This window comes from Anolis sagrei, chromosome X, assembly GCF_037176765.1.
Source record: "Anolis sagrei isolate rAnoSag1 chromosome X, rAnoSag1.mat, whole genome shotgun sequence".
Taxonomy (NCBI): Eukaryota; Metazoa; Chordata; class Lepidosauria; order Squamata; family Dactyloidae; genus Anolis; species Anolis sagrei.
The window spans coordinates 67,194,716-67,217,948 of NC_090034.1; the positions used below are offsets into that span (position 1 = coordinate 67,194,716).

The window sequence follows — 23,233 nt, forward strand, 5'->3', positions numbered from 1 at the left end:
TAATAATCCTTCTGCAGGTCTGCCCCCTTTTTATTTACTTCCCCCCTCCTTTAGTCCCCCAGTTTTTCCTTATTATTAATATTATTATTTTATTTTTATTTATTTCTTTATTTAAATTATTTAATTTTCCAATTGAATTATTATTAATATTTTCTGTTGATTTTTCTATTAATTGTATAACACTTTCTGTTTATTCAATTTTTTTATCTTAAGTTTCCAGTAATTCTTTTATTTGACTTACAGTTCTTCTTGTCTGTTGATCTTTTATCCTTATATTCTGTCTTCGGGTGTCGGGTTCTCTCTGGTGTTTATTTATTATTTTTTGGCCACCGCCACTTGCCTTCCCTTTTCTGGCCAGCTGAGTTCCTGAGGTTCTCCTCTCTGTCACTTTGGCTCCCTTCTCCCTTCTCCGTGCCTCTTCTTGCGCCCCTTCTCCTGTCTTATTTTGTTCTGGATTTATTTAATTTAAATTTCCCCTCTCGCGTTCTTCTCTTCTTGCGATATTTCTCCTACTCCCTTCCTGGTTTTCTTCTCGTTCCAAATCTCGCGACCTTCCCTATTCTCGTGTTATTTCCTTGTTCCTTCTCGTATTCTCTTCCTTATTCTCGTGATCTTTGTGTCTCCTTCCTTCTCGCTCTTCTCGGGTGCCCCCTCCTTTTTCTCTCTCTTCCTCCCAGTCTCGTGCAATCTCCCCGCATGCTCTCCCACTGCGACGGCACAACAACAAGGCGGCGCGGCAATGCAGCGGCCCAGTGACGCAGAAGAGGCGACAGGAATCCCCAAGGTCACCTCTCCCTCAATGTCCCTCCTCCTTCAGACCTCCTCTCCGCGCTCCTCTCCTTAGTCAAAACACCCCCTTCTTCAAGGTCAATTTGGCTATTTATCTGATTTATTTACTTGTTGATTCCTTTAGCAAACTCTTCTTCAGTTCTGGTGCAAGGTCAATTCAATTAAAATTCTAGGGGTCTCGGAAGGGCCTTATTATTCCCTATTATTCTTTTATTGTTCTTTTATATTGGTACTGTAGTTCCTGTAATTTTTTGGGTCTTCTCCCTTTCCCTTCACCCTTATTTCCTTATACTTTGCTTTCCTTCTTTGTTTTTTCTTTACTTATCTTTCTCCGTTTCACTTATTCTCTCGCTTCCCTTTCTCCGTCTTGTCCTTTTCTTTTCAAATAAGCTATTCTTTTATTCTTTTTTTCCCGTGAATTACTTCTTTCCTTTCCTTTTTGATTAGTTTAGACTTCCTCTTTCAGCACCTCCTCCTCCTTTTCTTCCTTTTTCCACGTTTAATATTTCCCAATTTCCTCACTTTCTTCTTCTGGGAAAGCTCTTTAAAGATTCCCTTCTGATACCCCTTCCTTCCTCTTAATTATTTCTTACCTCCTCCTCCTTCTTTCCTTCTTTCTTCATCTAAAAGAGCATGTGGCTGGAGATATACAGGCTTTCAGCCTGCTGCATTTTGGAGCGATCCGCCGTACCTCGGGGCCAATACCGGGTCCTTTTGGAGGTCTCCTCTTGAGGAGAAGACCCCCTTTTGGACCGTCGGCTGACCCTCCCGGTTTCGCTGTTCCCTCTGTATCAATCCACAGTTGGGAAGGGAGCTCAAGCTCTACCCGATCAGCTCCATCACTCACACACTTTGCAGAGCTCTAGTGTGTGTGACTCTCCGCCAACTTCATGCACCCGGAAGTCGAGCAGTTTTTCACTTTCATGGGGGTCCTTTGCCCCAAAAAATGTGGAAGGCAGCTTGCAATTCTTCCTAATGTTTCTACCTGAACATTAGAAAGAACTTCCTGACAGTGGAACTCTCTGCCTCAGAGCGTGGTAGAAGCTCCTTTCTTGGAGGCTTTTAAATAAAGGCTGGATGCCCATCTGTCAGGGGTATTTTGACTTTTCCTGCATGGCAGAAAGGGGTTGGAGTGGATGATCCATGGGGTCTCTTCCAACTCTATGATTCTTTGATTCTAATCCCAATGTAAACAAATAAGAGAAATAAAGCGAAATAAAACACCCGCTTCTGCCACATTTGTGGCCGCTGTGCTTACTGACCTGAATAGCGGATCCGGAAGCCCTTCCTGTTATAGGCATGGTCAGAGGACCAGTGGAGATAGACCCTGTTACCGGTACTGGTTACTGTTAGTGGAGCAGAGTAGTTTCCACTGAGAGACAGAAGTAGAGGACTGTGGCCTGAAGGACCTTTAGGGGAAAAATTCAGACAAAGAGTATGAGAACACCTAAAGGTTATCTGCTCAACTGTGCCCAAAATGATCAACATGGCAAATGATGGCAATGCTGATGCAGCTAATAATAATAATACAACAACAACAAACAGCAACAACAGCAACCTGTGCCACAAATACCATCTGTGACAAAGAACTGGTGGTATCACAATCCGGAAAAAGTTACAGAAAATGAATACGTCAAACTCATCTGGGACTTCCAAATTCTGACAGACAGAGTTCTGGAGCATAATACTCCTGACCTCACAATCATATTAAAAAGCAAAGTACGGATTGTCGATGTCGCAATCCCAGGTGACAGCAGGATTGAAGAGAAACAACTCGAAAAGCTGACATGATATCAGGATTTAAAGATCGAACTGCAAAGACTCTGGCACAAGCCAGTAAAGGTGGTCCAGTGGTGATCGGTACACTGGGTGCAGTGCCTAAAGATCTTGGCCTGCACTTAAACACAATCGGCACTGGCAAAATTACCATCTGCCAGCTGCAGATCTGCATGCATCATTCACCAATACATCGCACAGTCCTAGACAATTGGGAAGTGTCCAACATGTGATCCAATACAACAGCCAGCAGAGTGATCTTGTCTGCTGTGGACTCATCTTGTTGTGTTTCAAATCATCATCATCATCATCATCATCATCATCATCACTGTGTACCAATCTTGTTGTGTATCATATAATAATATTAATTATTGGATTTCTTACCCACCTCTCCTTGCGGTTCGAGGCGGGTTACAGCATATTTAAAACACATAAACATTGTAAAAATTCTATACACACATTAAACTATATTTCTACAAAAGATGCATAGTTAAAATGTATTTAGTAAAATACATATTAAAATACACATAGATACATATTAAAATACATATAACATAGATTAAACACAAGACACGAGTTTAAGATTCATGCTTGTTGATAATTATTTATACCCTGCTTTCCCTCTCTGCAAAAGAGACTCAGTGTGGCTTACAGTAAAGCCAATGCAATACAATTTAAAATCTGAAGATATACAAACATTAAAATAGAAATGGTGTTAATAATAATAATGGTGTTAATAATATTATTAATAAGGTTAAAATCCTTAAAAATGGAGTACAAATGTATTCAAAGCTAAAAGCACAGAGCCTCCTGACTTGAGACCCTGTTACACAGCCGGCCGCCAACTGTGGTGGTGCTCTTCTTAATGGAGAGGCATGGAGATGGTCAGCTTGCCTCACTTCATCTTGGGTTGCTTTGCCAGCCGACTGTCAGGATGTGGCCTTCGAGTTAAGAAAACACAGCCAGAGCCTCCTTCTTGCCTCGAAGACTCCTTCCTGACATCGGTGTGAATTATGGGTTGATAAGGGGAGCCATCTGGCAGAAGAGAATGCTTTGTTGATGTGGGAATGGAATGTAGCCACAACTTGTGATAAGGGGGAAAGAAGGGGGGAGGAACCAAGGGGGATGTATTGCTGGGCATTGGCGGGAAACCCTCAGATTTCTCTTTCTAAGTATCCTGTATAGACTGAGCATGGTTTTGTTCTAAGACCTGGCAGGAGCTGACATAAAGAGAGATCTCACAAACTTCTTGCTCGCTCCGTGAGGAAGCATCTATCCGGGGAGCAAACTATATCCGACGACGAGCAGTTTATGGGAGCCGAGGCTAGTGCGAGCGCCACCCCGATGACCGGGCTTGAAGAGGATCCGTACCCTCAGGAGGAGGAACTGGAAGAAAGGCGCCCTGCTACTTGGCCTCCAATGACCTCCACGCAGATGCCGGCCCAGAAGGACGTAACGGTGAGGCGCAAGCTGCCCATGTCGGGGCCCACGGAAACGTTCGGGGAGTCCTCGTTGGAAACACGGCGGCTGGAGAAAAAAGTTGACGCGATGGAGCAAATGTTGCAAACTTTCTCCTTCCAGCTAGGAGAGATGTGGAAGGAGGTGGCAGTCATGGAGAGCGGCTCTAACGGAGAGAGAATAAAGGCGCTCGCAAGTGCCTGGGACTACCTATCGACCCTCGGGACGAGTGGGGTTTGCAGCAGAAGGGGAACCTTTATACCCCCCAGGTACGTTGGCGTTTACCACGGGCCTGCTAGGGAGAAGCCAGCTGCCAGGTGGCCTCGGGAGAGGGGAGCTGCGCGTCAAGTTTAATGGCGATCCGAAACAGCTTTCCTATTTCATCACCAATGTGAGACACTTTATGGAAGATTACAGGGACACTTTCCCCTCAGAGGGGGCCATGATCCATGCGGTGGGGGCCAACCTAAAAGATGCTGCAGCCGACTGGTTGATGCAGATGTATGACACTCGGGCGCCCGAACTGAGGAGGCTGAACGACTTCCTCCGAGCACTCCGAGAGAGATTACAGGACCCCTTGGCTGAGGAAAAAGCCAAAGGGCAGTTAAAAAGGATTTACCAGGGAAGTAAGACTGTGTCCGAATATTCCCTGGAGTTTAAAGCTGTAGCTGGTCGAATCAGGGACTGGTCCAAAACGACCAAACTGGAATACTTCTGGGCCGGGCTGCGCACAGATGTGCTGGAATGGGCGATGCACAGAGACAACCCCGACAACGGGGAACCCGGGGGAATGAGGCGCCCCTCTCCCAGGGGGAGATCGGCCAGCTGCGAGAGGAGAAGGAAAAGGGGGGCCTGCTTCACCTGTGGTCGAGAAGATCATCGAGCTGCCGAATGTCCCCAAGGGTCCAGCACCCCCAAGGCTGACAGGGCCCCTCCTCAAAAGCCGACACTGGTGTCGAAAGCCACCAAAGAAAAAGCATCCACGGCCGTGGAGTCAGCTCTGGCGCCGCACCAGCTCCCCGCCAAGGAGATCGAGCTGGAGGAAGGAGACGCTGAAATCTATCAGTCGGGAAACGATCGGGATCTGCTGTAAACACTGCCCGTAGGCAGATCGAAGACCCCCAGGGCGGTGAGTTAAAAAAGCTCAACTGTGATGTGGTTAAAATAACAGTGACTTTAACAAACCCAGAATCGGGGCTGAAGATAGAGACTGAGGCCATGTTAGACTGTGGGTGCACCCGGTGCTTGATCACCCCAACGCTAGCGGCCCAATTAGGAGTAAAGCCCCGGCCCCTAAAAATCCTGGTTGTCTTCTCCCAGCTAGATGGGTCATCCGCCAATGGGGGCCCTGTGAAGGAGAAGACGGATTACCTGCACATGGAGATCGGGACTCAGAGAGAGACTTTACAATTTGTGATATCCTCCATGGCACACCAACCCATCATATTGGGAATCCCTTGGTTGAAATGGCAAAACCCCCAAATTAACTGGGCAGAGGGGATGTTTGTCTTCCCAGATGGGAGTTGTAGATGCAAAGACGCCGTGCAGATAACCCATGAACCTAAAACCCAAGGGACACTGGCAGAGGCCTCCCCCGAGGGGCTGTTAAACAACATCCCAAGCGTATACCGGGAGTGGGCTGAGGTCTTTAGTGAGACGGAATGCAACCAACTGCCCCCCCACCGGAAAACAGACTGCCATCAAATTGGAACCGAATGTTAAGTTGCCAAACCCAAAACTATATGCCATGTCGGAACCCGAGAAAAAGGCTCTCCGGAAGTTTATTGATAAGAACTTGGAGAGGGGGTTTATAGAGCCATTGTTCCGGCCCAAGGCAGATGGATCGTTGAGGCTGTGTGTATATTACAGGGGCCTAAACGCCATTTGCACTTCAAACAAATACCCCCTTCCCCTCATGACAGATATCTTGGCTCAACTGGGAAAGGCCCGAATCTTCACCAAACTTGATATCTGGGAAGCTTTCTATAGACTACGTGTCAGAGATGAGGATTGCTGGAAAACGGCTTTTAACTGTCATCTTGGGCAGTACCAATTCCGGGTGTGTCCAATGGGTTTAAAAGACTCCCCCCGGGTGTTCATGCAATTTATCAACGAAATCTTTCATGAGCTGCTATATAAGGGGGTGCTGATCTACCTAGATGATGTATTAATATACTCAAATTCCCTAGCTGATCACATTAAAACAACCCGAAAAGTGCTTCAGATACTGAGGGAGAACCAGCTATATGTCAAACTCTCTAAATGCGAATTCCACCAGACTGAGCTCAATTACCTGAGATTCCGTATATCCACTAGGGGGCTCGCCATGGATCCAGCTAAAGTACAAGATGTGTTAACATGGGAGCCGCCCCGTACCAGGAAACAGCTTCAGGGATTCCTGGGGTTCTCTAACTTCTACAGGCAGTTCATAAAAGACTTTGCAAGAGTGGCCCTCCCATTGACTGAACTGCTAAAAACCAAGGGAAAAGGAGAGACAAAAAAGGCAAAAAACCCCGGGGCTAAATTGCAGTGGTCATCTGAATGCCAAAGGGCTTTCGAAGAGTTAAAAATCAGGTTCACTAGCCAGCTCATCCTTGTTCATGCACAATTAGATAAGCCGTTTGTGGTACAGTGTGATGCCTCAGAAGTCGCTTATGGAGCGGTGCTGCTACAGGCAGATGATGAAAGTCAACTAAAGCCTTGCGCTTATTTGTCCAAAAAGTTCTCTGAGACTGAGAGACGTTGGCACGTGTGGGAAAAGGAATCTTATGCTGTGTGGGCAGCGCTTGCTCACTGGCGGCATTTCCTGGAGGGAACTACAACTCCCTTCGAGGTGTGGACAGATCACAAAAACCTCAAGCATTGTAAACGCCACAGAGGTTAAATGCCAAACAGCTAAGATGGGCCCAGTTTTTTCAGAGGTTTAATTTCAGCCTTAAGTTTGTCCCGGGAAGGACGAATCACTTGGCGGACACTCTTTCATGCATGCCCGCTGCTGATTATTCGGCGCCCACAGAAATGGGAACCGTTTTCTCCCAGCAACAATTGGGACTGGCAGTACAGACGAGGGCCCTAAAGGTCAACCTCCTGAATTGCTGGAGGAGTTAAAAAAGGCTTCGGGAGGGGATGACTGGCTTAGAGAACATCAAGGAGATCTGACACAGCATGAGGGACTTTGGACATATGGGGCTAAATATTATGTACCTGCTTCCATGCGAAAAGAAATAATGAGGATTGGCCATGACTCTAAGTTGGCTGGACACTTTGGCTTCACCAAAACCCTCAAACTGTTGGCCTGCCAATTCTGGTGGCCCTCCATGCCCAAAGATGTGAGGGAGTATTTACAAGAATGCTCCACCTGTGCCAGACACAAGCAAAAGGTGGGCAAACCCTCGGGGTTGTTGCAATTGGTAGCAAACCCTATGCAACCGTGGACTGATATAGCCATGGATTTTGTGGTCGAGTTGCCTGATAGCCAGGGATACAATACCATTTGGACTATAATTGACCTGTTCTCCAAACAGGCACATTTTATACCCCTTAAGAGACTCCCCTCAGCACCAGAACTAGCGAAACTGTTCATACACCATGTGTTCAGGCTACACGGGTGCCCTCGGAGGATAATAACAGACCGAGGCACTCAATTCACATCTAAGTTTTGGAAATCTTTTCTGGACATGTTGGGAACAGAACGGGCGCTGAGCACGGCTTTTCACCCAGAGACTGATGGGGCCACTGAGAGGGTTCAAAAGACCCTACAACAGTTCTTGAGATGTTACTCTACGTATCAGCAAGATCAATGGGCTCCCCTCCTAGACATAGCCGAATATTGCTATAATAACGGTGACCACGCATCCACCGGGGCTTCCCCTTTCAAGGTAGTGGGGGGTAAAGACTGTCCTCCCTTCCCAGGACTAACCCCACCAGAGCCGGGTGATGTTTCCCCAAACGAGTGGGGGGGAAAGATTGCAGCCTCCTGGCCTAGAATTAAAGAAACTCTGAATTTGGCTAAAAGGGACTACAAAAGGTTTGCAGACAGAAAACGTGCAGTGCAGCCTGTCCTAAAAGAGGGAGACATGGTTTATTTGTCCACCAAGTACCTGAAGTCAACACAGACGTCCCGGAAGTTGGCGGCCCGGTTCGTGGGACCGTTTCCGGTCCGGAAGGTGGTGAACCCAGTAGCGGTACGACTGGACTTGCCGCACACGTCGAAAGGTGCACCCAGTGTTTCACGTCAGCTTGTTGAAACCGGCGTGTCCCTCCCACAAGTGGTCGGAACCCGACTCTCAGCCAGTTCCCATCATGGTGGGGGCCCACACCCACTTTGAGATCAAAGACATTTGGACTCTAAAAGGACTCGGGGCAAACTTTATTATTTGGTTCAGTGGTCCTCCCGAACTCTACACCCTGAATGGGTGTTGGGAGAACATGTTAAGGTGCCCCGGTTGCTCAAAAAGTTCCATGCTTCTTTCCCAAATAAGCCAGCCCCATGATGTCGTTTCCCACGTTTCTCTCTTTTCTTTCCTGCAGGGGCCTGCGAGGGTCTTCCGAGGGGGGGGAGTTATGTCAGGATGTGGCCTTCGAGTTAAGAAAACACAGCTAGAGCCTCCTCCTTGCCTCGAAGACTCCTTCCTGACATCGGTGTGAATTATGAGTTGATAGGGGGAGCCATCTGGCAGAAGTGAATGCTTTGTTGATGTGGGAATGGAATGTAGCCACAACTTGTGATAAGGGGGGAAGAAGGGGGGAGGAATCAAGGGGGATGTATTGCTGGGCATTGGCGGGAAACCCTCAGATCTCTCTTTCTAAGTATCCTGTATAGACTGAATAAACCCGTGTTCAAGAAATTGCCGTTGTGAGCGTGGTTTTGTTCTAAGACCTGGCAGGAGCTGACACCGGCAGGGCAATCACATGGAGGGAAGTGAGCTGTACCTCTGTCGCCCAAGCAACATGGGAGACTTCCCGTGTTGCCAGCTCCATGGAGGGAAGCCTTGTGCATGACACACACACCTCACTTCCTTCCATGTGATTGCCCTGTTGGCCAGCGAAGCAACCCTTGATGAAGTGAGGTGAGATGATTGCCTCTATGCCTCGCCATTAAGAAGAATGCCACCGGCCACTGACCACTGGCCATGTGACGAGGTCCATGATCTAAAATACATATAAAAACAATTCTTCACATTAAAAACAACATCCAACTCAATCCTAAACGTCATGGCCAAATAACTCTTAGTCTATATCAAATCATCCGCCAATTTGCAAATAACTGACTCCACAGCCAGGATTTTAGCTGCATCCTGAATGAAAGGAGAGAGGGAGCAGATCTAATCTCGCCGGGGAAAGAGTTCCATAGCCGGAAGGGGGGGGGGGCACCACAGAGAAGGCTCTGTCTCTCATCCCCACAAAACGCGCCTGCGAAGGTGGTGGGACCGAGAGCAGGGCCTCTCCGGAAGATCTTAAAGTCCTTGATAATTTGTAGGGAAATATATGTTCAGACAGGTAAACCGATCAAACCACTGGTTGATGTAGGACAGAGGTGGGCATGACCTGCTTCACAGCTGCATTAATCTCTACACCTTTGTAGCTCCTTCAGTGCCCTTTACAGCCCATTCAAAAGTGTGAGTTTGGGAAAATGTTTGTTTCTTAAATCAAGCCCCTCTAATGTATAAAGATAGATGAAAATCTATCTTTATACATTACAAGAATCTCAAACCTTACAAGAATCTCAAACCTTGTATTATACCAAATACTTGTTTTCCTCTTCAAACCATCTCAAAATGGTGAGAGACAGGGATATCATATCATGCCAGCATTTTTGAAGAGGAAAACAGAAGCCTTTGAGTTGTTTGTAGGTTTTTTGGGTTTTATGGCCATGTTATTTATTTATTATTATTTATTTAGAGTTTTTATACGCCGGTCTTCTCACCTCCGGGAGGCACTCAGGCCAGCTAACAACATAAAATTCAACACAATAAGAAAAACATTATAGGTCATCAATATAAAATACATTAAAATACACTTCATACAATTCATACAAATTACAGCAAAAATCAGTTCGTCCAAAAGAATCACAAATTCATCGCCATCCGCCAGAAAGGTCAGTAGTTATTGACTCAGTCATCATTCTGCGAATGCAGTATCCCAAAGCCACGTTTTTACCTGCTTTCTAAACATCAGGAGGGAAGAGGCAGATCTAATCTCCATCGGGAGGGAGTTCTAAAGCCGAGGGGCCACCACCAAAAAGGTCCTGTCCCTCGTCCCCACCAAACACGATTGCGAAGGCAGTGGGACCGAGAGCAGGGCCCCTCCAGAAGATCTTAACAACCTTGATGGTTCATAGGGGAGAATCCGTTTGGACAGGTAAATAGGGCCAGAGCCGTTTAGGGATTTATAGGTCAACGCCAGCACTTTGAATTGTGCTCGGAAGCTGACTGGCAGCCAGTGGAGCTGGCGCAACAGAGGAGTAGTATGCTCCCTGTACCCTGCCCCCATTAGTAATCTGGCTGCCGCTCGTTGTACTAGTTGTAGCTTCCCGGCAGTCTTCAGAGGCAACCCCACGTAGTGAGTGCTGCAGTAGTCTATATGGGATGTAACCAGAGCATGTACCACCGTGGCCAAGTCAGACTTCCCAAGGTACGGACGCAGCTGGCGCACAAGTTTTAATTGTGCAAAAGCTCCCCTGACCACTGCCGAGACCTGGGGTTCCAGGCTCAGCGACGAGTCCAGGATCACTACCAAGCTGCGAACCTGCGCCTTCAGGGGGAGTGTAACCCCGTCAAGCACACCCTATGCCCTGTTCGGCCTTTCGACTGACCAGGAGTACCTCTGTCTTGTCTGGATTTAGTTTCAATCTGTTGGCCCTCATCCAGTCCGTTACAGCGGCCAAGCACCGGTTCAGGACTTGAACAGCCTCCTTAGTAGCAGGTGGGAAGGAGTGACAGAGTTGGACATCATCTGCGTAGAGATGACACCGCACCCCGAAACTCCGGATGATCTCTCCCAACGGCTTCATGTATATGTTGAACAAGATAGGGGACAGTACTGAGCCCTGCGGGACCCCACAGTACAATGGCCACGGAGTCAAGCAGGAGTCCCCTAATGACACCTTCTGAGAGCGACCCTCGAGGAAGGACTGGAGCCACTGCAACGCAGTACCCCTGAGACCCATTCCCGCAAGGCGTCCCAGAAGGATACCATGGTCGACGGTATCGAAGGCCGAAGAGAGGTCCAGCAGAACCAACAGGGACGCACTCGCCTTGTCCAGTTCCCGGCGAAGATCATCCACTAAGGCGACCAAGGCTGTCTCGGTACCATGTCCCGGCCTAAAGCCAGACTGCACCAGATCCAGATAATCAGTGTCTACCTAGAACTCCTAGAGTTGCGAGGCCTCACACGTTCCAGGACTTTGCCCAAATAGGGGAGATTGGAAACTGGTCGATAGTTGACAAATTGAGTGGGGTCCAGTGATGGATCTAGAAGCATTCTCTTCTGACGTTACGCCTGCATCTATGGCAAGCATCCTCAGAGGTTGAGAGGTCTCACAACCTCTGAGGATGGCTACAATAGATGCAGGTGAAATGCCAGGAGAGAATGCTTCTAGAACATGGCCATATAGCCCGAAAAGCCTACAACAACCCAATGATTCCAGCCATGAAAGCCTTCAACAATACATAGAAGTCTTTGAGCTTGCTATGTGCGGACTGTGGTCTGTGGTGGCTGATCCCTATGCTATCAACCACTATATGTAGTCCATTATAGTCATCTCCTCCATCCAAAGTGTAGATCTAACCTGGAACCTTCTGTATGCAAAAAAGGCACTCTTCTACTGAACCATAGCCTCTAGCATGAATCAGTTTAAATATTGCTCTGACAGTCAAATGAATGAATGCTAATGAGACTGAAGTTAACATGAGGCTAGTTAGATACGGAGGACTCAATAACAGAGCTTTAGAAAACATTATTTGGCTGGATTTACAAATATGGTCAGTTGCATGCTAGCTGAGGAAAGAGAAGTTCTCCTTTCTCCTCTAAACACAGTTCTTAATTCTATAACTTGCTGCACATTATCATCTCCTCTATATAACCTGAGTCATTTCCATCCTGACAAACTCACCATCAAAGATCCCAAACTCGTCGTATTCCTTCTCGCTCAAGAAATACTCAACAGTGAAGGTAATGTTGTATCCCGACTCCAACTTGATTATCCATGAGCAAGTCTGGAAGTGGGGGTAATTCCCTGTGAAAGTAGGACTCAGGATGACGCCGGCAGAGGCTGTGAGGATTTCGTTCATCGGGCAGTGAACTGATAGACACACAAGAGAGAAAAATGTGAAGGTATCACTTTGTGCCAAGACCAGAGAGAAAAGGTGGACAAGGCACTAAATATGAGCTGTGACTGACTTTCTCCTTAATTGAAAGACTGTGTCGATTTAAAAGAAATAGAAGAGGTAAATGTAGTAGCATTGAGAAATGTTGTTAAAAAAACATTAATAGAATATGAAAACATACATTTATCTTGGTTTGGAAAGATAGCATTAGTAAAAATGAAAATACTTCCGAAGATAAATTTCATATTTAGGATCCTGCTACTTCAAATTACAGAAGAAAAGCTAAATAGATGGCAACAAATGATAAATAAATATCGTAATGATAGTAAAAGAAATAGATTAAATAAACAGTTATGGTACAGATTGCAAAAAGAGGGAGGATTAGCACCCTAATATTAAAAAAATTGTGAAGCGAGCAGACTGAGATTGGTTATAGAAGGAAGGATAAAAAAGAGGGAGTAGATTGGCTAAGAGAGGATTTGGAAGAAGTGGAGGAAGAAATTTGGAATATATTTTTTAAAGAGTTTACGAGAAAAGAAACTAGAAAAATTAGAAACCCAATGTTGAGCAATATATTAGAAGTATGGAACAAATATAGGAGAATGTTAATAACAGATGGTTCAGGAATAACCCCAATTGTAATGGAAAAGAAATTTCCAAAACATCTAAAAAAAGTAATGGATAAAAGGTAAAGGGAATTTTTTTAAGACAAAATAGGGGATTGGATAAAGGATGGAATGAAGAAGGAAATGATTATGGAAGAATTTAGAGAGATAAAATTGACATGGTTCCATTGTATACAATTAGAACAATAGTTTAAAAATTGGGGGAAAAAAACAAAAAAATGGAAGTAAGCTTAACCAATTTGAACAAATAATACAAAATGGAAGGGTTATAGAGAAGCATGAAAATTTGAAAGGAATAACTAGTAATATATATAAGATAATAATTGAAATAAAGAAAGGAAAAACAAAAAATAACATCCTCAAGGAGGTTTGGGAAGAAGATTTAGGGATAAAAATAAATGAAACAGAATGGCAACAATTATGGAGACAAAGATATCTAAAAAACTTATCAATACGGGTTAAAGAAAATTATTATAAGTTAATATAGAAATGGTTCCTAACACCAGTAAGAATAGCAAATATAAATAAAAAACTATTCAAAAAATTGCTGGAGAGGATGTCAAGAATCAGGAACATATATACATATGTGGTGGCAATGTAAATATGTAAATAATTTTTTGGGAAAGTATTTAGAGAAATAGAAGATATAATGAATATTAAAATAGAAAGAAGTTCTAGTATAGCTTTATTATCGTTATATAATAATAAACAATTGAAAAAAGAGGATAAAGACGCGTTAACAAATTTATTAACAATAGCAAGACTGTTTATAGCAAGGAATTGGAAAAAAGAAATAAATATACAAATAGAGAAGTGGTATAAGGAAGTATGGAAACTGGCAATAAATGATAAGTTGACATGTATATTAAAAGTTAAAAGAGGTGAATGGAAACAAAGCGATTTTGATGATGTATGGAGAAAATTTATCAAAAAAGGATTAAAAAATAAAGAAGGAAAGTTACCTCCACAAGAAGAATTGAAATTTTGGACAGATGATATGTAAAAGCCGTGGCTTGGGAGGGGGGAGGGGAGCACAGCGGTGAGGAATAGATAATATGTATAAGCAGAAAAATAACACTAGATGCCAAAAGTATGGTAGGTTGTATTGAATAATATGCATCTGCTGTAAAACAAACAATGTATAACAAATGTATTCAACCATGATAAAATAATAAATAATATTTTTATAAAAAATTTGAAAGACTGTGTCTTCTAAAGATGAGCCTGTTCAAGGTCTAAGATACTTAGGAGATTACATTGGCCAACACATATTTTGGTGCCTTCAGTGTTAGATCTGTTTCTGTGTATATTTGATCAGCAGATTCCAAAAATTGCTCCTGTCCTTCCCTATCAGCTCTAGTTTTTGAGATACTGGCCATATACCAGTCTTCATCTGCTCGCCCTTGACTCCATTGGTCTTGAGCACAGTTTCCCTTACTCTGCTCCAAAACTCACTTACCTTCACAGGTTGGGGGAGGACCCTCAAATTTGAGGTGGCTACCAAGTCTGCAGGTCAAAACTTCATTTCCAACCAAGGTGAAGCCAGGAAGACACCGATATCTAATAATATCACCTGGTATAGGGAGAAGAACACATATTTCAACAGCAGGAAAATGCCTACGCACCAACAACAGTCATGAAATCCCACAATATTTTGGCAAAATGATCTAGGGAAGTGACTACATTTAAATTCACCACAACCCCCATATCCATGAGATCAGTATCTGCAATTTCACCTACTCCAATCTAACAAAGTATGTTCTCTCTATGAATTTACTAGGTTCTCTGGGTGATTTTATGGAATGCTTCTGCCTGAAGGTGCCACAGAGTCTCATTAATGAACCCAGTAAATTCATAGAAAGAATATCTACTGTATCTAGGAATTTTTGGGATCTCTAACATGACTCTATTCTGGTGGAAGTAGTTCATTTCAATGGGATTCACTATTATCTACAGTTTTGTGTTTTCACATTAAGTCTGGAAATGTATCCTCCATAGATGCAGGGATTGTGCTTCACAAAATTGAAGAACAATTCCAAGCAGGGACTTGCACTGAAATTCGAATTAAATTAGGAAATGATTTAACTCTTTTCCTTCTTCCACAATGTTCCAGGGCCATATTGGGAGTTCAAACCTCACCATTGTTGTATATAATTCTCATCACAGATGCCTTGCAGCAATATACTTTTGGGGGAAAGGGCAACAGAACACTAAAATCTCAATCTTAATTGGCGAAAATGTCTGGTGGGTCAACTAAGCTTACACTTGGCCACCCGAAACTGCGTTCAATCCAAACCCCTTTCAGTGTAGAAGTCTTGGAAGTTCTCAGGAGCATCCGTGTCATGGATGTGTCTAATGCGTGGATGAGATCTGGAAGTGGTGCAGCTTGGCTCCTCCTCATTCCAAGTCTTTTAAATCTGATTTTGGCCATCAGATTGAACTTATTGGCAGATTTCTGCAAACAGTTGGAGATGTCTGATGACCCAACGTATTTCGACTGAGACATAGATATTTAGATGAACAGGCAGTCCCCAAGTTATGAACAACATAGGTTCTGTAGGTTTGTTCTTAAGTTGAATTTGTCTGTAAGTCGGAACAGGGACATTTTTATCCACCACATCAGAGGGGGTGATTTTAGGGGATTGGGGCTGATGCCGGACATGACACAACATTGTGTGACTTCTGGCACAGGCCACATCCCCAACTGGGATGAAAGCCTTGTCAGAGGCTTTCCTTGGCAACCAGGGAGGCTTCCTGTGTTGTGCTGGCTCCAATGGAGCCAGTATGGGGCCTCCTTGTCATGGCGATGCTTTCCCCATGTGATGGGAAAAGTGTTACCAAGAGGGAGCTGTGCACGGGGCAACAGGTTCACCGTGCTGTTCCATCTTTCCTCCCCAGAATATATAGATAGTACCTGTCTCAGGCACGGTTGGTGGGGATGAGAGAGAGGGCCTTCTCGGTGGTGGCCCCCTAGCTCTGGAACTCCCTCCCCAGGGAATTAACTAGCACCCACCCTGTCCATCTTCTGCAAAGATCTAAAGGTGTGGATATTCCACTGTGCTTTTGACTAGGCCATTCACCAGATAGCTTGGTCCTAACTAGGACCCAAAATCTTGTCCTCGCACTTTACTATTGTTCTGTACCCAAAGTTAAAATGCTGTATTTTATACTGCCCTCTATCTCTACTGCTGCCATATGACCTATGCACTTTATAAATCAGCCCTATTATTTTTGCTAAGTCTGCCCACTGGTGCTCAGGAAACAATCATTATCTCAGAGCTCATTGGTTATTTGTTTGATGTTTTGCTTTTATACTTTGTTATAATGTTGTTGTTTTATTCTACTTTATGTTGTTATTTATATATTTTAACGTACTATATTTTAACCATGCTGATTAGGCTTGTCCCCATGTAAGCTGCCCCGAGTCCCTTCGGGGAGATGGAGGCGGGGTACAAAAAGTAAAGTTGTTGTTGTTGTTGTTGTTGTTGTTGTTGTTGTTGTTATTATTATTATTATTATTATTATTGATATATGGTTTGGATTGCATAGGAAAGGGTTAACACCCCTGTGGTGTTTGTTTTGCATTTTGTGCCCCTGTTCAGAAGATTTCACCTCACTTTCTGTCCCTGTGAGAATTCGATTTTGCAAAATTTGGCTTTCTGTGGAAACAAGGATTGGTGATAAAGCTTCAGTGCAGACAATTTTCCCCATAATAATTCTTCCAAGAGTGAATTTCGCTTCTGAGGGGTATATTCTTCTCACATCCTGTTGTCTCATCCACGTTCTTAACTACGAGTAATTTGCAAGTTGGATATTTGTAGCTCGGAGAGTTCCTGTACTAACATGTATATGCCTTAATTCTAACCCAACTGTATCTTTCATTAGGATTGTACTGCTAGGAAGAAATGTATCTTTTACTGAGCGATTTTGCACGATCTTTCCCAGCTGATGTTCATCAATGAAGTCCAAACACTTCTGTTTCTCCTTCCCTTTCTCCTCTGCACATCATCTCATTATTTTTCCTCATCAGATGCCCATATAGAATTTATAGCATTTCAGTGTGGTTTAGGCAGGCACTAGGCCTGTGCGGTTTCGTTCGTTAATTCGTTAATTCGTTAAACATTCGTTAATTTTTGCATATACGAAACGATAACAAAACATATTTCCAAACCCGGAAGGGTTTTTAAATATCGAAACGGCAACCCCCACAGTTTTAACGAGCTTTCGCTCGTTTCGTAAATGGGGCGGGCAGGGGCGAAGGGGCGGTGCGAGCGCGCACCCAGTGAGCCAAGCCCCGCGCCTGCCTGTTGGGCGCGAGCGCGGCTCCCGATTGGCTGGCCCGCGCGCGCTCGCCCTTAGGCTGAGGCCCTCTTTGGCAGGAGCTTCCCCCTCAGCGGCAGCAGCTTCCCCCTCGCCCCTTTGGTGCTCCGTGCTCCCTCTTCCCCAGGCTGGGCGCCAGGCTTGGGAGCCCAGCCCCGGGAAGGAAGGGAATTTTTAGCCACGGAGCAGCAGAAGGGCGAGGAGGAGGCTGCTGGCGAAGAGGGCCTCAGCGGCGGCAGCTTCCCCCTCGCCCTTCTGCTGCTCCGTGGCTAAAAGTTTCCTTCCTCCCCGGGCTGGGCTCCCAAGCCTGGCGCCCAGCTTGGGGAAGAAGGAGGACGGAGGAGCAAAGGGGCGAGGGGGAAGCTGCTGCCACTGAGGCCCCCTTCGCCAGTAGCCTCCTCCTCGCCCTCAGCGGCAGCAGGCTTGGGAGCATTTCCAGAGGGCATTTCCATTTTAAAATATTTTTTTAATATTATTTTAATATTATTCTTAAAAAATACAAAAAATATTCTAAAAATTCGTTAATATTTACAAAATTTCGTAAATACCGAACTTTTTTTTTGGAAAATTTTGTAATTATTTTAAATATCGAAACAAAAAAACACCCCAATTACAAATCGATTTTAGAAACAAATTTTTTCTTGATCAAACAGGCCTAGCAGGCACCACAAACATGCCCAGAGGAGAATGTCGTTGACTTGAGGAGTAAGTAAGTGCACTACTTTTGGGGTTCTGTGGATAACATGACAATGAAGATGAGAAGGAGGGTATGCAGTCAATCAATACCTATATTATAATCTTCATTCTCGGTGATGATTTCAGCATTGGGAACCATTGTTGGGGGCTGGCATCGAGAAAGCTGGTAGGCTGAGAAAAGAGGGAGATGAACAAGTCACATTGGTTATCAAATGGTTAAAATGTGGATTTCATGCCTCTTTGTGTTTAATGTTCTTGCTACTCCAGACAAAAAAGCACTTATGACTTGGACGTCATAATGGAATAAAGGTGGGATATAAACTAAAAACTTAAGAATTAGGAGACTAGCCACACTTAGGATGTATGTTGTTATTATTCCTAAGTTCTTCCAAGTGGAGAAATATATGTGGCTGCCCTCATCTACATATCTTTGGTGATTGTTCACTGGAAAGGAAAAATATGCATATTTTGCAAACTTGGTTGCTAATGCATATAAGTCTGTGAAATACCTATGGTAGGAGAAGAAATAGGTTAATTGTGGGAAATTATTTATTTCTGAAACATTTATCTTGACACACAGTGAATTTTCCTAGAGAGAGGTCTCTCCAGGAACTTTCTGGGCCTTCCAGCAAGACTCTACAGCAATTTCCAGCTGAAGTTGTACATTTCAAGAGGGTTTGCTAATAGTCATTGCTTCCTGTTTCCACCATATGTCCAGGAAGATATATGCTGTGAATATGGGGGTCATACTGTATGCAGCTATGTACTCAGGTTATACTTGTGTACATGTACATTCTTGTATGTATGTGTATGGTTTCCTCGATTATTTGTTCATGCCAGGTTCAGTTCCTTTTCTCAACTAACTTCAATGACCTTCTCAACTTATGAAGACTGGCATTGTATATGCAACCAACAGATAACAAACACATTCACACACACATCACAGCACAGTTGGCATCTCAGTATGTGGTACACACCATAGAAAGAGATGGCAAAGAGTCCTCCGTTGGCAGCATCGCTATAAAATTTTAGGAGGACCTGGTTGGAAGAGCTCTGGGTGGCTTTCTTAGCTGAGTTTCCGGTGAAAACACCCAACTGTGGAGCTGTTTGCTGAGGCCCATCCCTGAAAACCAAAAGGGGAGAAGGTGAAAAGACATATATCAAAGATTGAGAGGAGGAATTCCATGATTCGGGAGAGGATTGTGATTTATTTATTTTTATTTATCGTGTCAGGAGCAGACCAAACAGTTGTACTGTCTTTATAGCCCACCCAGGTAACTGGCTGCAAGGAGGGAAATTGACTGGAATGATGTGAAAGCTGATGATACTGTTTATTGTTTTAATTAATGCTTTACGTACTGTTTTAAAGTAATGCTTTATATATTTTAATGGTTGTTGTATTATTGTAATTGTTTATTTGTAGTGGCATCAAATTGCTGCCAAAATTAAGCCGTCCTGAGTCCCCCTTCGGGGATAGAGAAGAGATGGGGTAGAAATACCGGCAATAAATAAATAAATAAATAAATAAACATAGGAAGTTCAAGCTGGGACTTTTGTAGGACAGCCCAGAATTCTTCTGGCATTGTGGAGTCAAATGAAAAACAACCTGGTCATAATTTGTTCCCATTATGTCTTAAGAGTTGAAATTACAATACAAAACTTTATTACAATCACGAAGTGTTGGAAGTGTGTGTTCCTCCATGTGTTGCCAAACCACAACTCCCATTATTCATTAGTTGTTCTAGTTAGGGCTCCTAGGAGTTGCAATTCAACATCATGTTGAGGACACTATCATTCCCTACTCTGTAGCTACAAAACATACATGTTTTAATATGTGTATCTGAGATAAAGGTTATGACAATTATGTGTTTTTAGCTATTTGTAACCCACCTCGAGCCACAAGGAGAGGTGGGGTAATAATAATAATAATAATAATAATAATAATAATAATAATAATAATTTGCCTGCGACAAAGAACTGGTGGGATCACAAGTCTGAAAAAGTTAAAGAAAATGGGCACATCAAACTACTCTGGGACTTCCGAATTCAGACTGACAGAGTTTTGGAGCGCAATACTCCTGACCTCACGATCGTGAATGTTGCAATCCCAGGTGACAGCAGGATTGAAGAGAACCAACTGGAAAAGCTGACACGATATGAACATTTAAAGACTGAACTGCAAAGACTCTGGCACAAGCCAGTCAAGGTGGTCCCAGTGGTGATCGGCACACTGGGTGCAGTGCCTAAAGACCTTGGCTTGCACTTAAACACAATTAGCGCTGATAAAATTACCATCTGCCAGCTGCAGAAGGCCACCTTACTGGGATCTGCACACATTAGATGCTGATACAACACACAGTTCTGGACACTTGGGAAATGTCTGACATGTGATCCTGTACAACAGGCAGCAGAGTGATCTTGTCTGCTGTGGGCTCATCTTGCTGTGTTTCTAATAATAATAATCTATATAAATAAAAATGTAATGTTCGTTTGTGGTATTCACAGAACTTAAAAACCACTGGACGAATTGACACCAAATTTGCACACAAGACATCTAACAACCCAATGTATGTCCTTCACTCAAAAAATTGATTTTGTCATTTGGAAGTTGTAGTTGCTGGGATTTATTGTTCACCTACAATCAAAGAGCATCCCAAACTCCACCAACGATGGAATTGAACCAAACTTGGCACACAGTTCTCCCATGACCAACTGAAAATACTGGAAGGGTTTGGTGGGCAGTGTCCTTTGGTTTTAGAATTGTAATTCACCTAGATCCAGAGAGCACTGTGAACTCAAACAATGATGGATCTGGACCAAACTCTGCACAAATACTCAATATGTCCAAATGTGAATACTGGTGGAGTTTGGGGAAAATAGAATCTTGACATTTGGGAGATGTAGTTGCTGGGATTTATAGTTCACCTACAATCACAGAGCATTCTGAACCCCACCAACAATAGAATTGGGCCAAACCACACAGAACCCCCATGACCACCAGAGTGGGCCACAGCAACACATGGCAGGGGACGGCTAGTAGTAGTAGTAATAATAATGATAATAATAATAATAATAATAATAATAATAATAATACAACAGCCAGCAGAGTGATCTTGTCTGCTGTGGGCTCATCTTGTTGTGTTTCTAATAATAATAATAATAATAATAATAATAATAATAAAAATAATAATTGCTGCAACCCGAGTCTACCAGGGAAAGTCCCAATTAATACTTTGTCACTCCACTTTTCCAGTAACTTTCAAGATGTCCTGGTTTCTCTCTTGTCCTCATATTCTTTAACGTTGTCCTCATCTTACTCTAATTTACAGAATTTGAGTTCAAAGTACAAAGGTAGTTTATACTCCATTAACCCAGAGGGGAGAAAGGAGTGGGAAGGTGTAGAATATTGCCAATCTAGTAAAAGCAAAGTGGGGCTACCTTTTCTAGGTTGTGTGTTTTTCCTCATTCATACTTTAGGTTAACCTGACCATACATTCATATGAATCAAGGCAATATATGCTATTACAGTAGATGTCCACATGAATCTAAATTAATGGAAGTCGTCCTGAAGACCATACCCTTGCATCATTACTGTTCTGATATTAAAACCCTTGGAATTACTTCAGAGGGAAGGAATGGGTGCGATGAGGTAGAGAAACTGTCTTAAGATCACATAACCAAGTTGGGTTACCATGGATGGACTCAAACTACTCCCTCTGCCAACTTACCAAACAGTGATGAAGTCATTATATGGCTCCGTTTGCAGCAAGGTGAAGTTGAGGTAGATGCCGTATCCAGGAGACATTGTGAGTAGCCATGTGCAATCCTGGGAATTGGGGTACGGATTGGGAAAGCCAGGGGAGAAGATGGTACCATTGTGGGCTGTGATGTTTCCACCACAAGGGACTGCGCAGAATTGAGAGCAAAAAAAAAAAAAAAAGAGAGTCGTCATAAACCAAACACAAAACTCTCTGAAACAGAAGTATTTCCAGAATGCAACCTTTGCCCTGCCCTATTGCAATTAATAAGAATTAATAAGACAGGTAAGAATTACAATTCAGATTTTAGGGGAATTATTTATATTAGTTTTTTCTCAAATACACAATTTTTTAAAATAATTTTCTAAATGATTGTAAAAAAATGTGAACATGTAAAAAACAAATTCATCTAGACCCACAGTTCTGAGGATATAAGTTGTAAAAGTCAGTTTTCAGTTCCTAAGTATTCAGCCATATCAGTCCTGAATTAAGGCTGCTGCCATTTTTGTTCTCAAAGGTATTGTATCTTCACAACCTATAGAGCAAAGAGGAATAATACAATCTTCTCCATGCCAGATATAGCTGTACCTATTGGATTTGGCTGGTACAAACGGTCAAGGAATGCCATTTTTGAAGTCTCTTAAAGTTCATGAATTAGTTTCTACCTTGGATGATAAGAAGTGGAAATTTCAAAAACGGAATAAAGGAGAAAAGAGAAAATGACAGATTTTCCAGCCACTCTTAACCTTTGTAGGTTTGTTGGGAAGATCAAGTTGGGGGAACAGTACCAGCAGTGTCTTGAGTTTTTTGGATAAAGGGTGGAATACACTAACTAATTAACTGTTAAATGACCCAAAGATTATGTATACCTTTTACTTGGATCTCCAGAGTTTGTTTGTTTGTTTGTTTGTTTGTTTGTTTGTTTATTTACCATAATTGTATACCGCCCCTCTCAGCCTGGAGGCGACTTGAGGCGGTTTACCGTCGGCAGTCAATGCCCCCAAACAACATTAAATACAGGTTTTATTTATTTATCGTGTCAGGAGCAGACCAAACAGTTGCATTGCATTTTTTAACAAACAAACAGACAAACAGAACACAAAGTTTACAAGCTTGGTAGTTGATTAAATGTTCTTTGACCAGTATCTGGCCACTTGGAGTGCCTCTGGTGTTGCTGCAAGAAGGTCCTCCATTGTGCACGTGGCAGGGCTCAGGTTGCATTGCAGCAGGTGGTCTGTAGTTTGCTCTTCTCCGCACTCGCATGTTGTGGATTCCATTTTGTATCCCCATTTCTTAAGGTTGGCTCTGAATCTCGTGGTGCCAGAGCGCAGTCTGTTCAGCGCTTTCCAAGTCGCCCAGTTTTCTGTGTGCCCAGGGGGGAGTCTCTCATTTGGTCGGGGGTGCTTTGAATACAATATTCCTGCTTCTAGGCAGGGGTTTGGACTGGATGGCCCATGAGGTCTCTTCTAACTCTATGATTCTA

The 23,233-nt window shown here is 43.6% G+C and overlaps 1 protein-coding gene across 5 annotated transcripts in view; it reads right to left on the bottom strand.

The window, feature by feature from the left end:
• Nucleotides 1-23,233, bottom strand: part of CSMD2 (CUB and Sushi multiple domains 2) — a 984,984-nt gene that overhangs the window by 114,408 nt on the left and 847,343 nt on the right. For 4 of the 5 annotated variants that reach the window (XM_067473670.1, XM_060784605.2, XM_060784609.2 and 1 more), the window contains 6 exons: nucleotides 21,721-21,898; nucleotides 18,970-19,115; nucleotides 18,083-18,163; nucleotides 14,436-14,549; nucleotides 12,137-12,325; nucleotides 2,052-2,198 (listed from right to left, as the gene is read on the bottom strand). In XM_067473670.1, coding sequence (XP_067329771.1) covers nucleotides 2,052-2,198; nucleotides 12,137-12,325; nucleotides 14,436-14,549; nucleotides 18,083-18,163; nucleotides 18,970-19,115; nucleotides 21,721-21,898 — 855 coding nt within the window. The remainder of the gene's footprint in view (nucleotides 1-2,051; nucleotides 2,199-12,136; nucleotides 12,326-14,435; nucleotides 14,550-18,082; nucleotides 18,164-18,969; nucleotides 19,116-21,720; nucleotides 21,899-23,233) is intronic. The other variant, XM_067473669.1, reaches the window with a different exon arrangement.